The 17,206-nt window shown below is 38.2% G+C and overlaps 1 protein-coding gene across 5 annotated transcripts in view; it reads right to left on the bottom strand.

The window, feature by feature from the left end:
- The window catches only part of Col14a1 (collagen type XIV alpha 1 chain), a 201,088-nt gene that overhangs the window by 106,503 nt on the left and 77,379 nt on the right, over positions 1 to 17,206 (bottom strand). For 4 of the 5 annotated variants that reach the window (XM_076835506.2, XM_076835505.2, XM_076835509.2 and 1 more), the window contains exons 14-19: positions 16,491 to 16,630; positions 9,472 to 9,598; positions 7,979 to 8,118; positions 7,419 to 7,551; positions 6,013 to 6,072; positions 4,367 to 4,518 (exon numbers count right to left, since the gene is read on the bottom strand). In XM_076835506.2, the coding sequence (XP_076691621.1) occupies positions 4,367 to 4,518; positions 6,013 to 6,072; positions 7,419 to 7,551; positions 7,979 to 8,118; positions 9,472 to 9,598; positions 16,491 to 16,630 (752 nt within the window). The remainder of the gene's footprint in view (positions 1 to 4,366; positions 4,519 to 6,012; positions 6,073 to 7,418; positions 7,552 to 7,978; positions 8,119 to 9,471; positions 9,599 to 16,490; positions 16,631 to 17,206) is intronic. The other variant, XM_076835507.2, reaches the window with a different exon arrangement.

Here is a 17,206-nt window from a genome sequence, read left to right as displayed (position 1 = left end):
TAAATCATGGAATAAGCCTTAGAAAGCCTCCAGTTGAACCCAGAAGCAGCTGTTGCTAAGATATTGCAAAGCTCTAAAAAGCAATGTTTTTAATATGAAAAAGGAAGTCTGAATTAGATGATTTTATATTAGATTAAAAAGATTCTGTTCCTTATAGGAAGGAGCATTGAAAGGTACAGAGTTGCACTGATGTGTGTACACAGGGTCCTGGGAAGGAGCAATGAAAAAGAGGGGCTCTGCTTTATTCTAAAGTCAGACGACCCTGGCATTCAGGACTTTTAAGGAAGAACTGTGACAGTGGGTGCCCTGACTTATATTACTCTGACAGTGCAGCTTCCTTTGGGGTATTTCTCTTAAATATAACTCTTTCAGAAAACAGAGCCAGGGTTTTCATTCCAAGCTGTCTTTCTAGCAAACCACCCATGTGGATGTTCCTTAAATAAGGTCATCTTTCATATTGAAAAGCACATGACCTTCCAACCAATCAAGTTCAGCCTGTGGTATATTGAAAAGTGGTGTGATTATTTTGAAGAATTCATTTGCTTGCCAGGAAGTTGTCGCTGTGAATTAGAACAATAGCTCTCACTTATCTAGCAAGTATATGTGCTGGGTGCCATTCAAGAATTTGAATAAGTTATTCACTTAATCTTTATCACCACCTTGTCATTTCACACATTTGCATATGGTGAAACTGAGGCCCACCCAGCTCAGTAAAGGAACATAAATGTGAGAATAGAGTCCACACCTTCCTTTAACATTGGCCTCCTACTTCACACAAATGTATTGCTTTAAACTTTCTACGCTCATGATACTTATTTGGAAAAGTGAAATGGAAATTTCTGGAGTATGCAAAGTTCTATCTGCTTGGCCTCTGCTTGTTTAGGTAACGCAGAGTAAAACAAACAAACGAACAAGTGTGTGTGTGTGTGTGTGTGTGTGTGTGTGTGTGTTCCTCAAGTGTTATTGTGCTCTGTGTGATTGTAAGACCAATGTTCTTTGGCATAGGTCCACATCCGATGGTCCTACCTTAGCTTCATAATCTAAACTTAGATGCACCCCACTTTCTATTCCTAATAATACTACTAATCCATTTGTATAGCACTAACACTTGAGGAAACAATCTATCCTTAATTGGGTTTCTATATAAATTAAGAAAGTGCTTGTAAGTTGTGTGCACAAATATATAGACAAAAGCAGACGGTGGTTGTATTTATAAAACTAATCTATAAAGGATGCTCATGGTTAAATAGAATGAAAATTTTGCCTGTAAACTTCATGTTTTTAATTTTTGCAGAAATGCAACTTTATCTGGCTCCATTATGACCCAAATTTCTTCAGAGCAGACTGGGCCACAAGCAGCAAATTTTTACCTGGAGTAGAAAAAGGATCCTCTGTATCTCACTGGAGTCTCATTTTATAACAGTTCTATCTGTTTTTAGACAGTGGTTTTCAAACTCTCTGTGATTAAAGACTAAGAGTTAATGGTTGTATTTTGATTTAACTCCAATCCACTGTAGACCAATATCTGCATAAAATACAATAATACCAGTTTGCTAGAAAAGTGATCATCATCTTGTTCTTGGATGGTTGCAGCAATGTCAAATGGCTATCCACATTTTTAAAAGCTTAATGTTAAATCTGAACTTATCATGTAGGAGACCAAGGCCCATTTTGAGTAGTCCTACTCTAGAAAATTCCTTACAACTGAAAATGCAGGCCATGGTTAATGCTTTTTTTGGGGGGAGAGAGGTACTAGGGATTGAACTCAGGGGCACTCAACCACTGAGCCACACCCCCAGCCCTATTTTGCATTTTTAGTTAGAGATAGGGTCTCACTGAGTTGCTAAGTGCCTTGCTTTGTGCTGAGTCTGGCTTTGAACATGCAATCCTTCTGTCTCAGCCTCCAGAGCCACTGGGATTATAGGTGTGCCATGGTTAATGCTTTTGAAACCCAGGCTCTAGAAAGTCTGGTTTTTAATAAATAAATAAGAGATCTCCCTGCTCTAACACAATGGAGACAATGTCGTTGCCACTTTTTCTAATTTCACAAAAGAGTTGAAAGTTAATCTTTATGAAATATTGGCAGGCAGTTTTATTTCTAAGTTTAAATTTTTTTTCTTGAAAGTGTCTGGTAGATTTGATTATACCTAGAATCTACATAAATAATTCACATACCTTAACTTAAAATTTAATTACCCTGTTTTCTTTGGTTTGCAATGCTGTATACCTGTACTATTCTCCAACGCTCTATTATTCTTTCCTTATATAAATACAATCAGTGTTTATAGTTAAGGAAAATTTGGAAACATGTTAGGAGTCATACCTCTTCTCTGGACACATTTCCTTTTGCTTTTATAATATGTTTTTATCATCTGTCTTTCTCTGTATGCATCCTTATTTTAAGGTATCATTTGGTCTGTGTGATTGTAAGACCAATGTTCTTTGGCAGAGGTCCACATCTGATGGTCCTACCTTAGCTTCATAATCTAAACTTAGATGCACCCACTTTCTATTTCTAATAACAACACTAATCCATTTGTATAGCACTAACACTTGAGGAAACAAGTTCTCAATCTATCCTCAGGTGAGTCCCTATATAAATTAAGAAAGTGCTTATAAGCTGTGTGCACAAATCTAGTTTAATTAAAATGCACAAAAAGAGTTTGATATTTAATGAATACTACAGTACATTTTTTAATACAGCAAAAGCAAAATACAAAAACAAATACTTCCGCATAGTAAATAATCACCACCAAATATATCAATATTTTTCATTTTTATTAAAGGTTTGTTTAACTGGGGCAGACTAAGACTTTGATCATTTTCCCCATTCGTGTAGGTGTCCAAGTGTTTCAAAAATAAACAGTGCTAAAGGAAAGAAACTAGCAAAGGGAAAATTATCTAGAAACAACCCAAAGTAAATATTATTATTATTTCACCTTGGTTTGTGTAGCTCACAAGTGCATGTGTGAGATTAAATTGTTACTGTTTCCCAATTAACAGGAATAATTCACCAAGAAGCTAATGTGTTTCTTGGAAAGAGTAAGAAAAATTCACAAAAACAAAAATGAAAAACTCATAGTCTGGAAAGTTTCTATGGATCTCACTTTTAGGAACTGAGCCACAAGAAGAGGACAATGTTAGGAAAAATAAAACACTGCAAATTATTACATTAATTGCCATACTTATGTACATTTAAAAAAAATTTGCCAGTCATGAATCATTTGAAATGTATGGTAAGAGTGGATTTTGTTTGAGATCATTCACTTTCCATAAGTATCCCCAGAGCAATTTATGGATCTTCTGGCTGTTCACAGGGATAGTGTTCTTGTGGAGGCCTTCATTGGGCCCTATAAGCTTTCCTCTTTCCATTAGAAATACAGTACTCTCCTGAAAAAAAATTTGAACTCAAGTAATAGTTTATGTATACACATAAATAAAAATGATTTTCCACCCAAGACTTTTTAAGTAAGGAAGGGAAAAAAAGAATAATGCTATTCTTGAGCAGTGATGAATTTTAAAAATTTCTTTCTTAGAGTGTCAAAACTAATGCAGCATAAGACCAAAACTTCAACTAATGAGACTCACTAAATCATACTGCATGATGAAAAAGACAAATTTCTTCTGGCTGAAAACTGGAGTTATCTGGTTCCTAGATCCACATCTACAAAACAGTTTCAAGTTAAATGATTTGGTATAAATTAAGAGAACATGTGGAGGCCATGATTAAGAGGGTGACATTTTTGAAATATAGAAAAAAGAAATAAAGATAGATCAACTTAAAGAAAACATGACATATAAAATCTAAATCCCTGAGGAGAGATACCCATGATTAAGATATATAAGAAATTACTATAAATCTTGAAATGAATTGATATCAGTAAAATTTAAAAAAATATGTAACTATTTGTTAATGGATGGCATTTTGTTAGAAACATTTCAACTACATAAAAAGGACCTTTCATGTGTGTATTGCTTGAAAAGCTTTTTATCTGATTGCCAAGTGCAAAAAAATGTTAAATACCTATCTTAAACTTTATCCACCTATCTATCTACAGATATAAGTATGTGATAGACCTTTTATGACCCAATTTTGGTATTCCAAGTCATTCAAGGCAGCAAAGCAATGTTAGAAACAAGATTTAGAGGTTTTATAGCTTGAAGCACATGTGTGGGAAAAAATTGGAGATAGAAAGCTAATCAAGAAATCAGCAGTGAAGTTTGAGTTTATCAAGAACATGAGCTTCTGGAGATGGAAGAGTCACCAAGCAATGAGCAGTAAAGCTTGAGTTAGTCTCTGGAGACTGTTTCATTAGTTCTGTTAGGAAAGTCTGTGGAGTTTCTATTTAGCTGTATTTATACAGACCGTTCCTACCACTTCTTCCGCAGGGTCCCCTTGTGCTGTCAGGTAGGTCACCCTAAACTGCTCCACATTGCTGTCAGAAATGTCCCATGTTACCCGCAGACTAGAAGTGGTTTCATCATCTACAACCAGGTTTCTGATTCCTGTCTGGAAAGCTGAAATAAACACAACCGGGGATTAAAGAACTTTCAACCCCTTCATATTCCAAAATGAGCCATGGAGATTACTTGTGGAGTGGCAAGGAGCATCACTGAAGATGGATCTATGATGCAGAGCCACATGAAGCAAGAACAGCTGCACTCTAGTGGTTCATGGGAAGACAAGGTAGCTACAGGTTTAGGAGAGCATGGGTTAAAGAGATGTTTACAAGATGAGGTCATGGATTGCTCTAGGTTATCAGCCTTGCATACACACTATTCAGGACACCCTGGGAAAATATCCTGGATTGAAAAATCAACCCATGAACCCAAAGGGGAGCATGGACATAAGCAGGTCACACTACCGCTGTGTTGGAGAAGTGGTCCTGCTGCACCGGATCTCATCACCCTTCATGTGCAATCAGCATCCAACACGCATCCCATCTACCTGTGCCCCATTTTGGTTTTGACACTTGTCATTCAAGAACATCCAGAGTGCCTTTATCCATTCAGCCCACAGATTTTATCTTTTTTCTCTGACACTTGTCCAAACTCTTTCGCCTGTGTCCTCATCTCTGGAGGTGCCTGCTCCTTCATTTGTTCAATTTTTGTTCTCCTTTCTCCCTTCTGCTCTGTCTTTTCCCCTGCTCATCTCCACTACATCTTCCTCTTCATGCATTTATTCACTTCTTCTGAAAACACCCATTGCATTCCTCCAGTGTGTTTGACTTCGTTAGGTCTTTTGAGATATACAGGACATAACCTTGACAAAAGTACGAAGAATGTCGCAGAAGAGATAAAAGATGGACATTTACCTGGCAGGATACCAGGGTGTGGGAATGGGAGGGAACTCCTCAATTTAAGGCAAGGAGCTCTGAAATGAGAGGAGGAAATGGAGAAAGAGTAGGAAATACAGCTGAGGACAGGAAGGGAAGCAGGAACTATCAGGAAAGATTTTGGATGTTACAATAAAGAGACAATAGGGCACAAAGGAGGGCTCAGTAAAGATTAGTTGAAGAGGAAATGAATGAATGAATGAATGGGTGACTGTAAACCACTGAAGTGATTGTATATGTTACTTAGTCACCTCTGGTAGCTAGTTGGGAGGTGTAATGCAGTGGAGGGGAGAGGAAATAGCTGATGGACTAGCCAAATCTTATTTGCCCACAAAAATGCACAAACACCATGACATAATAATTCTCAACAGAGCAGTAGGAGATATCTCTAAGATAAAGAGGGGGGCAAAGACCCCCAGTGATGTTATTATGTTAACATGCTCTGGAAGGTGAATGGGAATCTAAGGTAAAGATGAAAAAGGCAGAGAGATTTAACAGGGAGGCTGGAGTAATAGAAGGCTGGAGTATCATGGTAAAGAAGATTTTGAGAATTTGAGTGGCAGGAAATGTGAACCGGTTTGGTAGACATGGAAGAGGGCAGCATCTCTTCCCTAATTATAATATTAAATAAAATATGACTTCTGTATTGGAAAAATGGGCTCCTGTGTGTTCTTACCTGAAGTTACAGGGCTGGTAGGTACTATGGTTGTGGCTGGTTCTGTCCAAAAACTATCAACTAAAAAAAAAATTCATTATTTTAAAATTTTATAATGACAATACCTCTATATATTTGCATAAATCACTTAATGACTTTTCAAGAAAATTTCACCTCCATTATCTTACTTTCTTCCTACAACAAACTTGACTACGGTTGGAAGACAAGAAAAGTGAGTCACAAGTAAGGCAGGCATATCTGTTCCATGAATAAGGAAACCAAAGCCCAAAGAGGCTGGTTTCACATCACAGATACCAGACTTCATATAAACATCTGAATTACATCCACAAAATTATGAAACCTCCCAATTATTTTGAAATAGTGGCATAACCGTGATAATTAAAGGAAATTAAACCGACTTGCTAGACCAAGTTGTGAAAGGGCTGCCAAACAAGACCACCAAGGAGGGCAATGTGCTCTGGCAAGAAGTGCATGGTCTCTTTCCAGTACCCTCCCTGGGTGTACATGGAATGGAGCAGCAGAGGTGCTTTGCATTCATGTGCTGACGAACACATCTATTCACCAGGTACTGGAATACTGGCTGCCAAGTCTCAATAGCTCTAGGAATTGCCCCACCAAGGAACAATACAACTCCAATGATTGGTGATGTGCGGATGTAAAGGCCCAGCTCCTTTGCCACAATTTGGGGCAATTCAGAAGGGTGATTCTAGCCCTAGAGCTTTTAACAGGATGAGCTGAAGGCTCAGTTTCAGCTTCTCCCTATTCCCTATCTCACAGTTTTCAGTTTCTTACATAAGTGTCTCCTAACTGCACTCTTCAATAAACCTCCTGGATGCAATTTTCTGTCTCAAAATCTGATTCCAGGAAACCCAATCTAAGACAGTTTAATACGCAGTTAATAGCTCACATTTTAATAAATGAAGGAATAAATCAATCAATGAGTAATTTTTTTTTGTACAAAATTCTTGGAACCATGATCAACTTGGAAAATTCCAGAAACTCTTGGACCTGTTAGCCATAGGTTTATTTATTTGCCAATTTATTCATTCAAAAATTATTCCATCCTTTCTTCCACCCACTCATCCATCTGTGCATCCATCAATCCAATGAATATTTATCATCCAGTGAAAACAAACCAACAATTGTGCTACGTGTGGAGAATACAATAATGAATAAGACAGATATGATCACTTCCTCACAGTGTAAGGATTCAGAATGTTAAGATTTTTCACATGTCCGTTTCACGGAAGACAGGGATATATGGCGAACTCTGAAGGACAGAGAATAATTGAAGACTCCATAGCCAGGGACAAGGCAGATAGAGAGGGAGCCTGGTGTGGTGAAGGGAGCGTGAATGTGGATGGTGGGTGCTGCTGAAATCCCACTTGCCCCAGAACAAGACTTACGTGTGGTCCCTACAGCAGTCACCACCTCACTCTCACTTCCATCATCAAGTACGGCCAACAGCGAGACTTCATATTCAGTGCCAGGTTCCAGACCCTCAATAACATATGAGTCTTGCTCTTCCTTTAGATCAACCTAAAAAGCATGTAGTGCTTAGTAATCAGTTTTAGTTGAATTAAAAAGGGGGGAAAATGCGCTTTTGGAAAAAAATGTCATTCTGAGTGTAATCAAGAAATAATGAAGCATAACGAATTCCAAGGCTGCTAAGATCAGTTTTAATTATCAATATTATTAATATTCTAAAGGTGGTTCTTTGAAGTTTTTATTACACGTTCTGTAGGAAAGTAAAAGAATCTAGAAATATATTAGATACATGACTGAAGCCCTGGAGACAATGCATTTTAGTCTTAGAAAAATAATATGGTTTGACCTTTGTGACACTCCATGCCTTGCACAATATTAATGACCTTTGGGATTCCCAATCTGTTTTTAAATGAAGACCAACTCCGGTGCAGCACAGAACATGCTCCGGATCCATCTTCATCTCTTTCAGACGACTTACCTCTTCGGTCTTCCCACCGTAGACTGGAATCCACATCAACTTGTGTTGCCCTTCCTCGGCAGAGAGGGGATGCCAGGTCACTCGAAAGCCGTCTGTCTTCACCTCGTCGATTTCCAAGTATTGCTGGGCTGGAACTTCCTCTGGAAGCACAGGAAGATTTTGTTAGGGAAATGAAAGGGCAAGAAAGTCAAAACCAAACAGCTCCCAGGGGCTGTGGGAAGAAAAGTCTCCATAAGGAATCTTTTGCTTTTGGAAAACCATAGAAGGAAAGGCAGTGCCCATCAGTTACATTTCAACGTCCAGCATCTACCAACAGCATAAATTAGGAAAACCATGGAAATAGCAGACTTTCAAGTTCTGTCCCAGGAATTCCGGAACTCTTAGATTATTTATTTGCCTCTTTTAAGTATGAAAAAAAATAAAAATGCTATATTCATAATTTTATAAAGATATTATCTTCCCAGTATTTTGAGCAAATAAACAAAATGGTACCCCAGAGACTGGAGAAATGTTTCCTTTTAGGTTTTTTGCTTCGGTGATTAAATTATCCACTGATACTACGTTCTGGGGAAGAATCTTCATCTTTCTAATGTATTCACATGGATGTCATCAGGAGGGAAACGTTATTTATCAGACCTTCCACCATGTCACATCTTACACACTTTGGGGATGTCAGTGAAAGCAAAATCCAAAATAAAATTTCAAGTCATTGGTTTTTCATATTTCATATGAGGGATTTTGAAACTCGGACAGGACACGAGGAGAATTCCAACCAGAGTTGACCTCAGAAGATTTTGTGAAATTATTGCATCTTTCTGTAAACATTTCTCAATCAATACTCTCATTTCTTTCTGAATTACCTGTCATCTCTTCAATACAGAACTAAATTTGTGTCTCAGGCCAATTGACAGATTCAGAAGGCAAACAACACAGCTATTGCTCCAAGAGGCAAAATGTTTTATAATTTCTTGGGCAACTACAGAGTAAATATAGAATAGGAAAATCAAGTATGCATACATTCTATTTAAGTTTAGCATTTAAGACATTCTTTCTTGTGTTAATATTTTTAGGCTCCATGAAAACAGAAATAGCTATAATGATGCGTTAGGTTAAGTAATAAGAAATTGTCACTTTTTTGTTGGCCAAAAATGATTGGATATCAGCATTTGGAAGTGCAACTTAATGAACACACATGGATGGAAAAGGGAAGCAAAATGTTTACATCAAGGAATAAAAGAAGAAGGTGTGAGGTTAGAATAAGAAGAACGCACATGCTTTTTAAAACTTAGACCTTTTAAAGGGAGACAAACTTCTCTCTTTTCTTCACTCTGGTACAAAACAATTAGTACATATGCTAGCTATGTAACTGTTTGTTAATAATATTTTAAAAGTGAAAATGCAATATCTTTAAAATCACAACTGAAGAAGCTGTTTTAGGTTTTGGTTTCTATATGATTACTTTTGCAAAACTTCCAAAACCTAACGAGGCTTACCTGTGGTGAAAACTCCAACCAGAGGCAAAGACTGCCCTTCTTCATAGATGGAGAAAATGGCAATGGAATACTCGGTGAGGGGCGTCAAACCTTTCAGAGGGAACGTAGTGATCGGATCCACCTCAACCTGCAAGAGAAAAGCGTCACAGTAGCTGTATCCGATGTTCTCTAAATACAGCAATCATTTTATTATGGTCTGTAGTTCACTTGGCAGACAGCAGGGCTATAAAATACTTCAGAAAAGCCTCCTGAATTATAAGACCAGTCAGTTTTTATATACACTATTCTAAAAATTTTACACCCTTCAATAGATTTCCTGCCGGTTAATTCTCAGGACAACTTTAAAACCAATATTGTTTCCATTCCCGAAGGACATTAAGTGTGCACAACCTCAGAGGCATAAATACTTTTAATGTTTCCAGACAGATCTACTAGGAGCAGCTGGCTTTTGGTCTTACTTCCTGGGCTCTGCTGGTTCCAGGGCAGAGTAATGCATAGACACAGGAACCCAAGCCTGCAGAGGAAGGGTATTAATACTAAAGAAAACAGTCAAAACTAGTAAACATTTGAAATATCCCTTTATCTTTCACAGAAAGACTTATTTGGGAAAATATATATGAACCTTTTAGGGGTACATAGGGATGAAATCCTAAGGATAAGAACAAAGAATGTAAGAAGAGGAAAGGGTTAGAACACAACCAAGAATTGACTTTGAGGAAAGAAAACAAAGAGGAGAGGAGAGGAGGATCTATCAGGCAGAGTCCTAGTCAAAGTCACCCTTAAGGAGAGAGAAAGAGGAGTGGACCCATCTTCATCTTTGAGAAGCTAGGTGTTGGGCTGCCAAGGGGCACAGGACAGGAACATGTTGGGGAACCTACATGTGGTGCAAAGCCTAGGCCTTCACACGCCTTCTCAATTCATCCTCATGAAAACTTGCAATAACTTAAAACAAGGTACCTTAGCTCTGGCAATAGTCGAGACCATTGAAACAATAGTCTAGACCATTCATATGTATCTGAGAGAAGACTGCCAAATTAGGTTTCACTTAGAATGGTTTCAGGGGACACTGTTGAGTGACATCAATAAGTTCTCTAGTTTCAGTGCTGTCAATGTCATCCCCAATTTGAAGATGGGAAGAATAAGGATCTTGCTCCAGAGGAAACCAGCTAGGGCCACCCAACATTAAAAAGAAAACCATTCAGCCTTTGAGTTTGCTCGTGGCAATCAAAACAACCTTTACCCACTGGAACCTTCACTGGCTATCCATTGCCTCCAAAACCAAAGCCAAGCACCTGGGGTTTGGGTTTGGATGTCCTTGCATGATCTGGAGCACAAGTCCTCTCTGCTATAATCCTAATGAACCACGGGTCATTAAGCTCCAGCCACAATGGTTTCAGTGATAGACTCAACTTTTCCACCTCAGGGCCTTTGCACAAGCAATTCATTTTGTCTGTGACCCTATTACTCAGCTCTTTTCAAAATTAGGTCTTCCTCATCTGGCAGGATGTCCCTAAAGATCACCTCCTCAGAGGGTTTAGGTTTCTCTTTCCACATTTCTCTAACGCTGCCCTTGTAGTTTCCTCTCTGGCACAGTGACATTTGAAAGCTTTTTATTTCTTTGTTTATTTAATGTCTGTCCCCTGTTGAGCCCTTGTGGGCAGGGCCTCGATTAATTTCTTTGCCACTGTATGTTTAATTGTATTCTCTAATGAATAAAATAAATGAAAATGAAGATAAAAATCCAAAAAGCTTTTTTTTAAAAAAAAAAAAGAGATAAGAAAAGAAAAGGCTTATATAAATTAAGATCTGGTCCAGAGACCACAGAAAGAATCAACTGTAGGTCCCCAAAGGTGCCCACCTGGAGAGCAGAGCTTCCATTTTATGGAACTAGAACCCTGAGCCACTCTGCTGGAGGGCCAGTCACGCCTACCTTCCAGGTCACCCCAGTTGAGTTACTAGACTGGGGAGACGTCATCTTGGCAGTTCCAGCCCCCAAGTCCAGAGGGACTCAAGAGTCACCTCAGCTGACCCACAGGGTGGAGACGAGCCGTCCCTGCTGAGCTTTGCCACACTGTCTGAGCACGGTCCTCCGTTTTAAGCTGAGTTTCTGTCACATAACAATAGTTCACTGAAACTCTGCATTATCTTCTCCTAACACAGGGATCAATAACTTTGTAGCTTGTTCTTAGCATCTAGTGTTTGCCCCAGCCTGGCATTATCTGCATGCTTTATACACACAGAGGCACTTGAACCTTACCACAGCCTGTAGGGTCACTGACTGTTACCCCCAATTTGAAGATGGGAAGAGTAAGGATCTTGCCCCAGAGGAAACCAGCTGAAGCCAAGGACTTAAACCCAGGTGTTTCCAACTCTAAATCCTATTCTCTTTTTCCAGTATGGCTTTAATTTTTAAACTCAGAGAGAACATAAATCCATATTCAAAATATGAGTTCCAGACACATTTTCCAAAATTATACTTAGATATTGCTTTCTACTGCTTTGAATCTTCATAGCTAAGATGTATTGAGCACCTAGTATCAAGAACTTGACACGTTATTTTGTTTAGAGGTCCTTCCCATGTTCAAGAATGGGTTTCCGAAGAGAAACCTGAGGTCCAAAGAGTTAACTGACTTCAGTAGTTATAAAACTATCAAATGGAATTCCCTTAGTCCTTGACCACAGATTTCTAAGTCTCAAATCTGTGACAAATAGGAAGGAAAACATATCAAACATACACTAAAGTTGTTAAAATCATATTTCTTTAGATACACTGAGAGACTAAATGGAAAAAGTGATAGATACAGAGTCTTTTATATAGATAGTCTATTTAAAAGGATCTAATTTATTTACTAAAACATTTTATTTGATACTGAATAGACTATTTTAGACAATTTAGTCATTGATTATTTTATTTTATGAAGATTTTAGGTATCATTTATTTTTATTATAATAATAGGTGTTAAAATATTAGTTCTGGAACTGGTTTCGTTGGTGGTGATTTAAAGATGTAAGAGAAGAATCTGAAGAAAGGGTAACAAATGATCATGATCTCACTGTTTTGCAACTATTTTTTGAGAATAATTTTATGAGACCAGCTAAAAGCTTAACTTCGCCTAATTTGGGAAGGATGAATTGTCCTCGATGAGGGATTCGGGCTGCTCTCTGGGCTGTGCAATTGAGTCATTGCTGATGGGAACCACACTCTCAAGGGTCTAAAAATTGTGGCCTTTGCATTTATGAAATTCAAACGGCGGCACTAATTCTCCATCTCGTATGTGTACTTCCCAAATCCTTCTACAGTAAATGCAGACTGAGATGGCCTCTGTCCATCATTTGACAAGTCATGCTTTTCCAGCATTTGGTTCCGTAAAGACTGCATGAGATTCTCTCCAGAACACTCAGCTCCTGGCTCATGGTAAACATCCGAGCGGTAGCTGCCGTTATCATCAGCACAACTGCCACCATCGTGATCATCATCAGTTGATGTGTCCTGGTTTACTTTTGTTTTCCCAAAAAGTTGGCAGGAGGACCTTACAGAAAAGATAGAGAGGGAGGAAAGAAAGTGAAGGAGGAAGAGTGGGCAGAAGGGGAAGTTAGGTAGGGAAGGTAAGGGGAGGAGGAAGGGAAGTGGAGAAATGTTAACCGCTTTTAAAATAAAAGCTTTCATGTCATCTTCAAAGTAGATTTTAGTTCATTCCAGAATGTTTAGGGGGATTTCCTAAAGTCCCAATTGTAAACGTAAAAACTTAAGTTCATAGAAATTAAAGCAAAACTGGTAGAAATATTCACTCTCAAAGATCATATATTCCCAGGTCAGGTAAAATAGTACCTCATTTAAGTAAAAGATATACTTATGCAGCAATGTTGGATTTGAGAATCAAGAAATAAAGGCTGGGCATGGTGACACAAGCCTATAATACCAGCAGCTTGGGAGGCTAAAGCAGGAGGATCATGAGTTCAAAGCTGGCCTCAGCAACTTGGCAAGCCCTAAGCAACTTAGTGAGACCCTGTCTCTAAAATAAAATACAAAAAAGAGCTGGGGATGTGGCTCAGTGGTTAAGCACCCTTGAGTTTAACCACCAGTTACTGCCCCCCCCAAAAAAAGATCAAGAAATGAGAAAACATATGTACCAGTCAAAATAAATATTAAAAAATCCAAGCAGTATTAAATTAATCCAAGCATTCTATTCAAATAAAATTTTCTTAGATCTTCATTCAGAGTCCATTGATTCATATTTTAAATTCAATTTTACCATAGTTTCTAATTTCCCAGAAAAACACAAATTAGAGATAACAAATGCTAACGGCATCCCTAAGGTTGAACAGAACTACAAAAAAAAAAAAAAAAAAAAGTCATTCATACATTCTCAACAAATATATTTGTGAAAGGCCATTCTTTGCAAAAATAAAAAATTCAAAATACTAAATGAGGCCATAACTGCTACTAGGATCTGAATCTTTGTGTACCCCCTCCCAAATTCATAAGTTGATAACTAATTCCTGGTGTAATAATAGTAAGAAAAGGGGCCTTTCAGAGGTAATTAGGTCATGAAGAATTAGCACCCTTGTAAGCTCTATGGAATCATCTGCTCCTTCTACCATGTGAGGACACAGGTGGGTGTCCATGATGAGCAATCTGCCCTTACCAGACACCAAGTCGGCTGGTACCTTGATCTTGGGCTTCCTAGCCGCCAGAGCTATGAATAGTAAATTTCTAAGTTACCCAGTCTAGGCATAAGTTACTCAGTCTAGGCAATTTGCTACAGCAGCCTGAATGGACAAAGACAACAGTCTTTTTCTTTATATACTCATGTCATATAAAGGGTACTTCTATTTTATAGAAGTTATTACTAAAAAAGCATGCTCCACAATAAAGAAACATTTATTGGTAAATATAGCTGTCATGTTATTTGGGATGTTCAATTTTTAAATTGGTAAATTTTATACAGAAATAGAAGTCTGTCTATCTCTTCAAGAGTCCCATGACCTGGCAGCTCCCTGGGCGTGGTTGGAGCTGAGACCTGCTGCATCTTGGATGGCACTTGTGCTCTTCAAAGCCCATTGTCCATTATCCTTGATCACTGGTCTCAAATTGCCTTCCAGTAGAGAATTTCTTCTACATCTATGTCCTCAAAATGGGAACGCAATATAGAGCGTAATTTAACCTCATGTTTCAGGAAAAACAGGTGAAAGTGTATTTCTTTGCAGGTGTATCTGTTTGTGCATATTTATTTTATCCATCTGATCCTCCTACAGGGTTAGGTTTGCAACTCTTGGGAAAGTGGTTTCTTTATCACTGGTGAAAGAGAGACACCTCTCACTCAGCGGTTTTCATTTCAATCTTTTTACTGCACTAGGTTCCTGTCTTCAAACACAAAGCAACTAGTCCCAATGACCCCAACTCATCAAAACTATTTACCCTCAGAATTTATGCAGTCTTAATGAGAGCTATTGAGCTGTATTCCTGTAGGTTATAAATGTGCATTTATGGGCCATGCATTATATACAAGTTCCCTTGTAAAAGGTGCATTCCATAAACTATTGCCTAGATTTAACTGTAGAAAATTTTTATCTTGATATATGAAAAATACTTGCTTTATTTGATGATAAAATAGAAATGATGCAATCCAACATATTTATTTGTCCTAACTTCCTGGACCAAGATGAGGAAAAATAAAATAAAAATAACTTTGCTATCTTACCAAAACATAGTTCCAAGGAAAGAATTTCTGAAAGTATTAGTCATGGCACGCATGATTCTGCTTCTTTATGAGTTTACTAAGTTCTATTATTTGAAAGCACCTTTCTATACAAAAATAGAATTGTTCATCTTTTTAATTTTGTCTCATCTAACTCTTTCAGATGTCAGTTTATTCAAAAGCAGAGATAAACTGGATAATGTTGACTCTGTTTCTAGTTTGATTCGTCCATGAAAGTACACACTTTCCCAGCCCCATCCACCGTGGAAGATGGCATTTTCCCAAGATGGTCACGTCAGTGTACATCTCCCATCATACATGCTCCTCGTATGTGACTGACAAGCCTCCTGTGGTAGATGGAATCTGTTTCTCTGCCTTGTATACAGGCAGGGGCTTGTGACCTCTCCTAGTGGAGGAATGTGGTAGAGCAAATCTCGAATGACTTCTGAGCCCGGGTCATTGTAACTTCCACTTTGTACTCTCTCTCCCTAGACATGTGTTGTGGACTCCTGTGCCAACTCCCCTAAAGCTTCATGCAAGAAGCGTCATGTGAAAGGTCTACTTAGAGACACTCCAGCTGTTCCAGTCTTCCCAGAGCAAGTACCAGACATACAAATTCACAATAGCTAAGCTAGGGAGTCAACCTAGGTACCCTTCAACAGATGAATGGATAAAGAAAACGTGGTACAGATACACAATGGAGTATTACTCAGCCACAAAGAAGAATGACTTTATGAAATTTTCCAGTGAATGGATGGATCTGGAGACTATTGTGCTAGGTGAAACAAGCCAGTCCCCAAAAGCCAAAGGTAAAATGTTTTTTGCTGATATGTAGAAGCTAACCCACAATAAGGCATAGAAGGGAAGAATAGAGATCCAGTAGATACGACAAAGGAGAATGAAGAGAAGGGTGGGAGGATAGGAAAAGACAGTGGAAGGAATTTGAAATAATTTTTCTTTGTACATATATGAATACACCATAGTGAATTCCATCATTGTGTATATCCACAAGAATGGGGTCCTAATTAGAATAAGATATATTCCATGCTTGTATAATTATATCAAAATAAATTCTATTATCATGCATAACCAAAAACAATCATGAAAAAAAGAAGCCATTGAGAAGATGCCAACTCCAGCTAATATCTAACTTCATGTGTGACCCTGCAGCTACAACTGCACATGCAAGTCTCAATTTCTGACTCATAGAGAGGATGAAAGAATATAATTAGTATTGCTTTAAGCCAGTAGCCTTTGGATATGCAGCTGATAACTCCACACAGTGGCCTGAAAAAATTCATATCCTGTTCTGTACCTTACCTCATTGATTTCAGTCCCATCTGCACTGGTGTATAAAATCCGGTAACCACTGATCTTTCTTGATGTAGGGTCCCAGGATAATCGAGCACTGTTAGAGCCAATATTGGAGATTCTCAGGTTTCTTGGTGGAGATAAAGGCACTTCGCAGTAAATGGAATAGAAAATAATTAGAATTTTAAATCATATAAAAAAGACAAGAAACACTATCTTCTGAACTATTTCATATGAAAAATGTCACCAGGATAAGAATTTATAATCCAAAATAAACAGTGAGTCGTCTACTTAGCAAAGAAAAAGTTTTCCTGATAAAGAATTAAAGTAATAAAGATCTATATCCCTAGAAATAAATAAGATTTAAGTAATATTTTGTGCCTTTTTCCTCTGGTCAGTGCCATCATCATAGCCTAGTGTAAATAAGAATCCTAACGGATTAAAAACAAGGACACTGAAACAAAATCTCAGCTATTTCACTTGACTATCATGTGACTCTGGCAAAGTCGCTTGACCTCTCAGCTCCAGGATTTCTGTGTGTAAAATAAGGAAGACGCCATCTGCCATCTCCCTGTGGGTGTCTACTAGGCATCTCTAAATAACTTCAAAACCTGGCCCACGGACCCAAACTTCTTCCCCAGTCTTTCCTTCTGAGCAAATGGAAACATTATGCTTCCTGTCACTCAGGCCCAAAACTTTGGTGTCGTCCTGGATTCCTTTTCTCT

The sequence above is a fragment of the Callospermophilus lateralis genome, chromosome 16 (assembly GCF_048772815.1).
Source record: "Callospermophilus lateralis isolate mCalLat2 chromosome 16, mCalLat2.hap1, whole genome shotgun sequence".
Taxonomy (NCBI): Eukaryota; Metazoa; Chordata; class Mammalia; order Rodentia; family Sciuridae; genus Callospermophilus; species Callospermophilus lateralis.
Note: the sequence above shows the minus strand (reverse complement) of the source record. Positions and strands in the feature narration are given on the sequence as shown.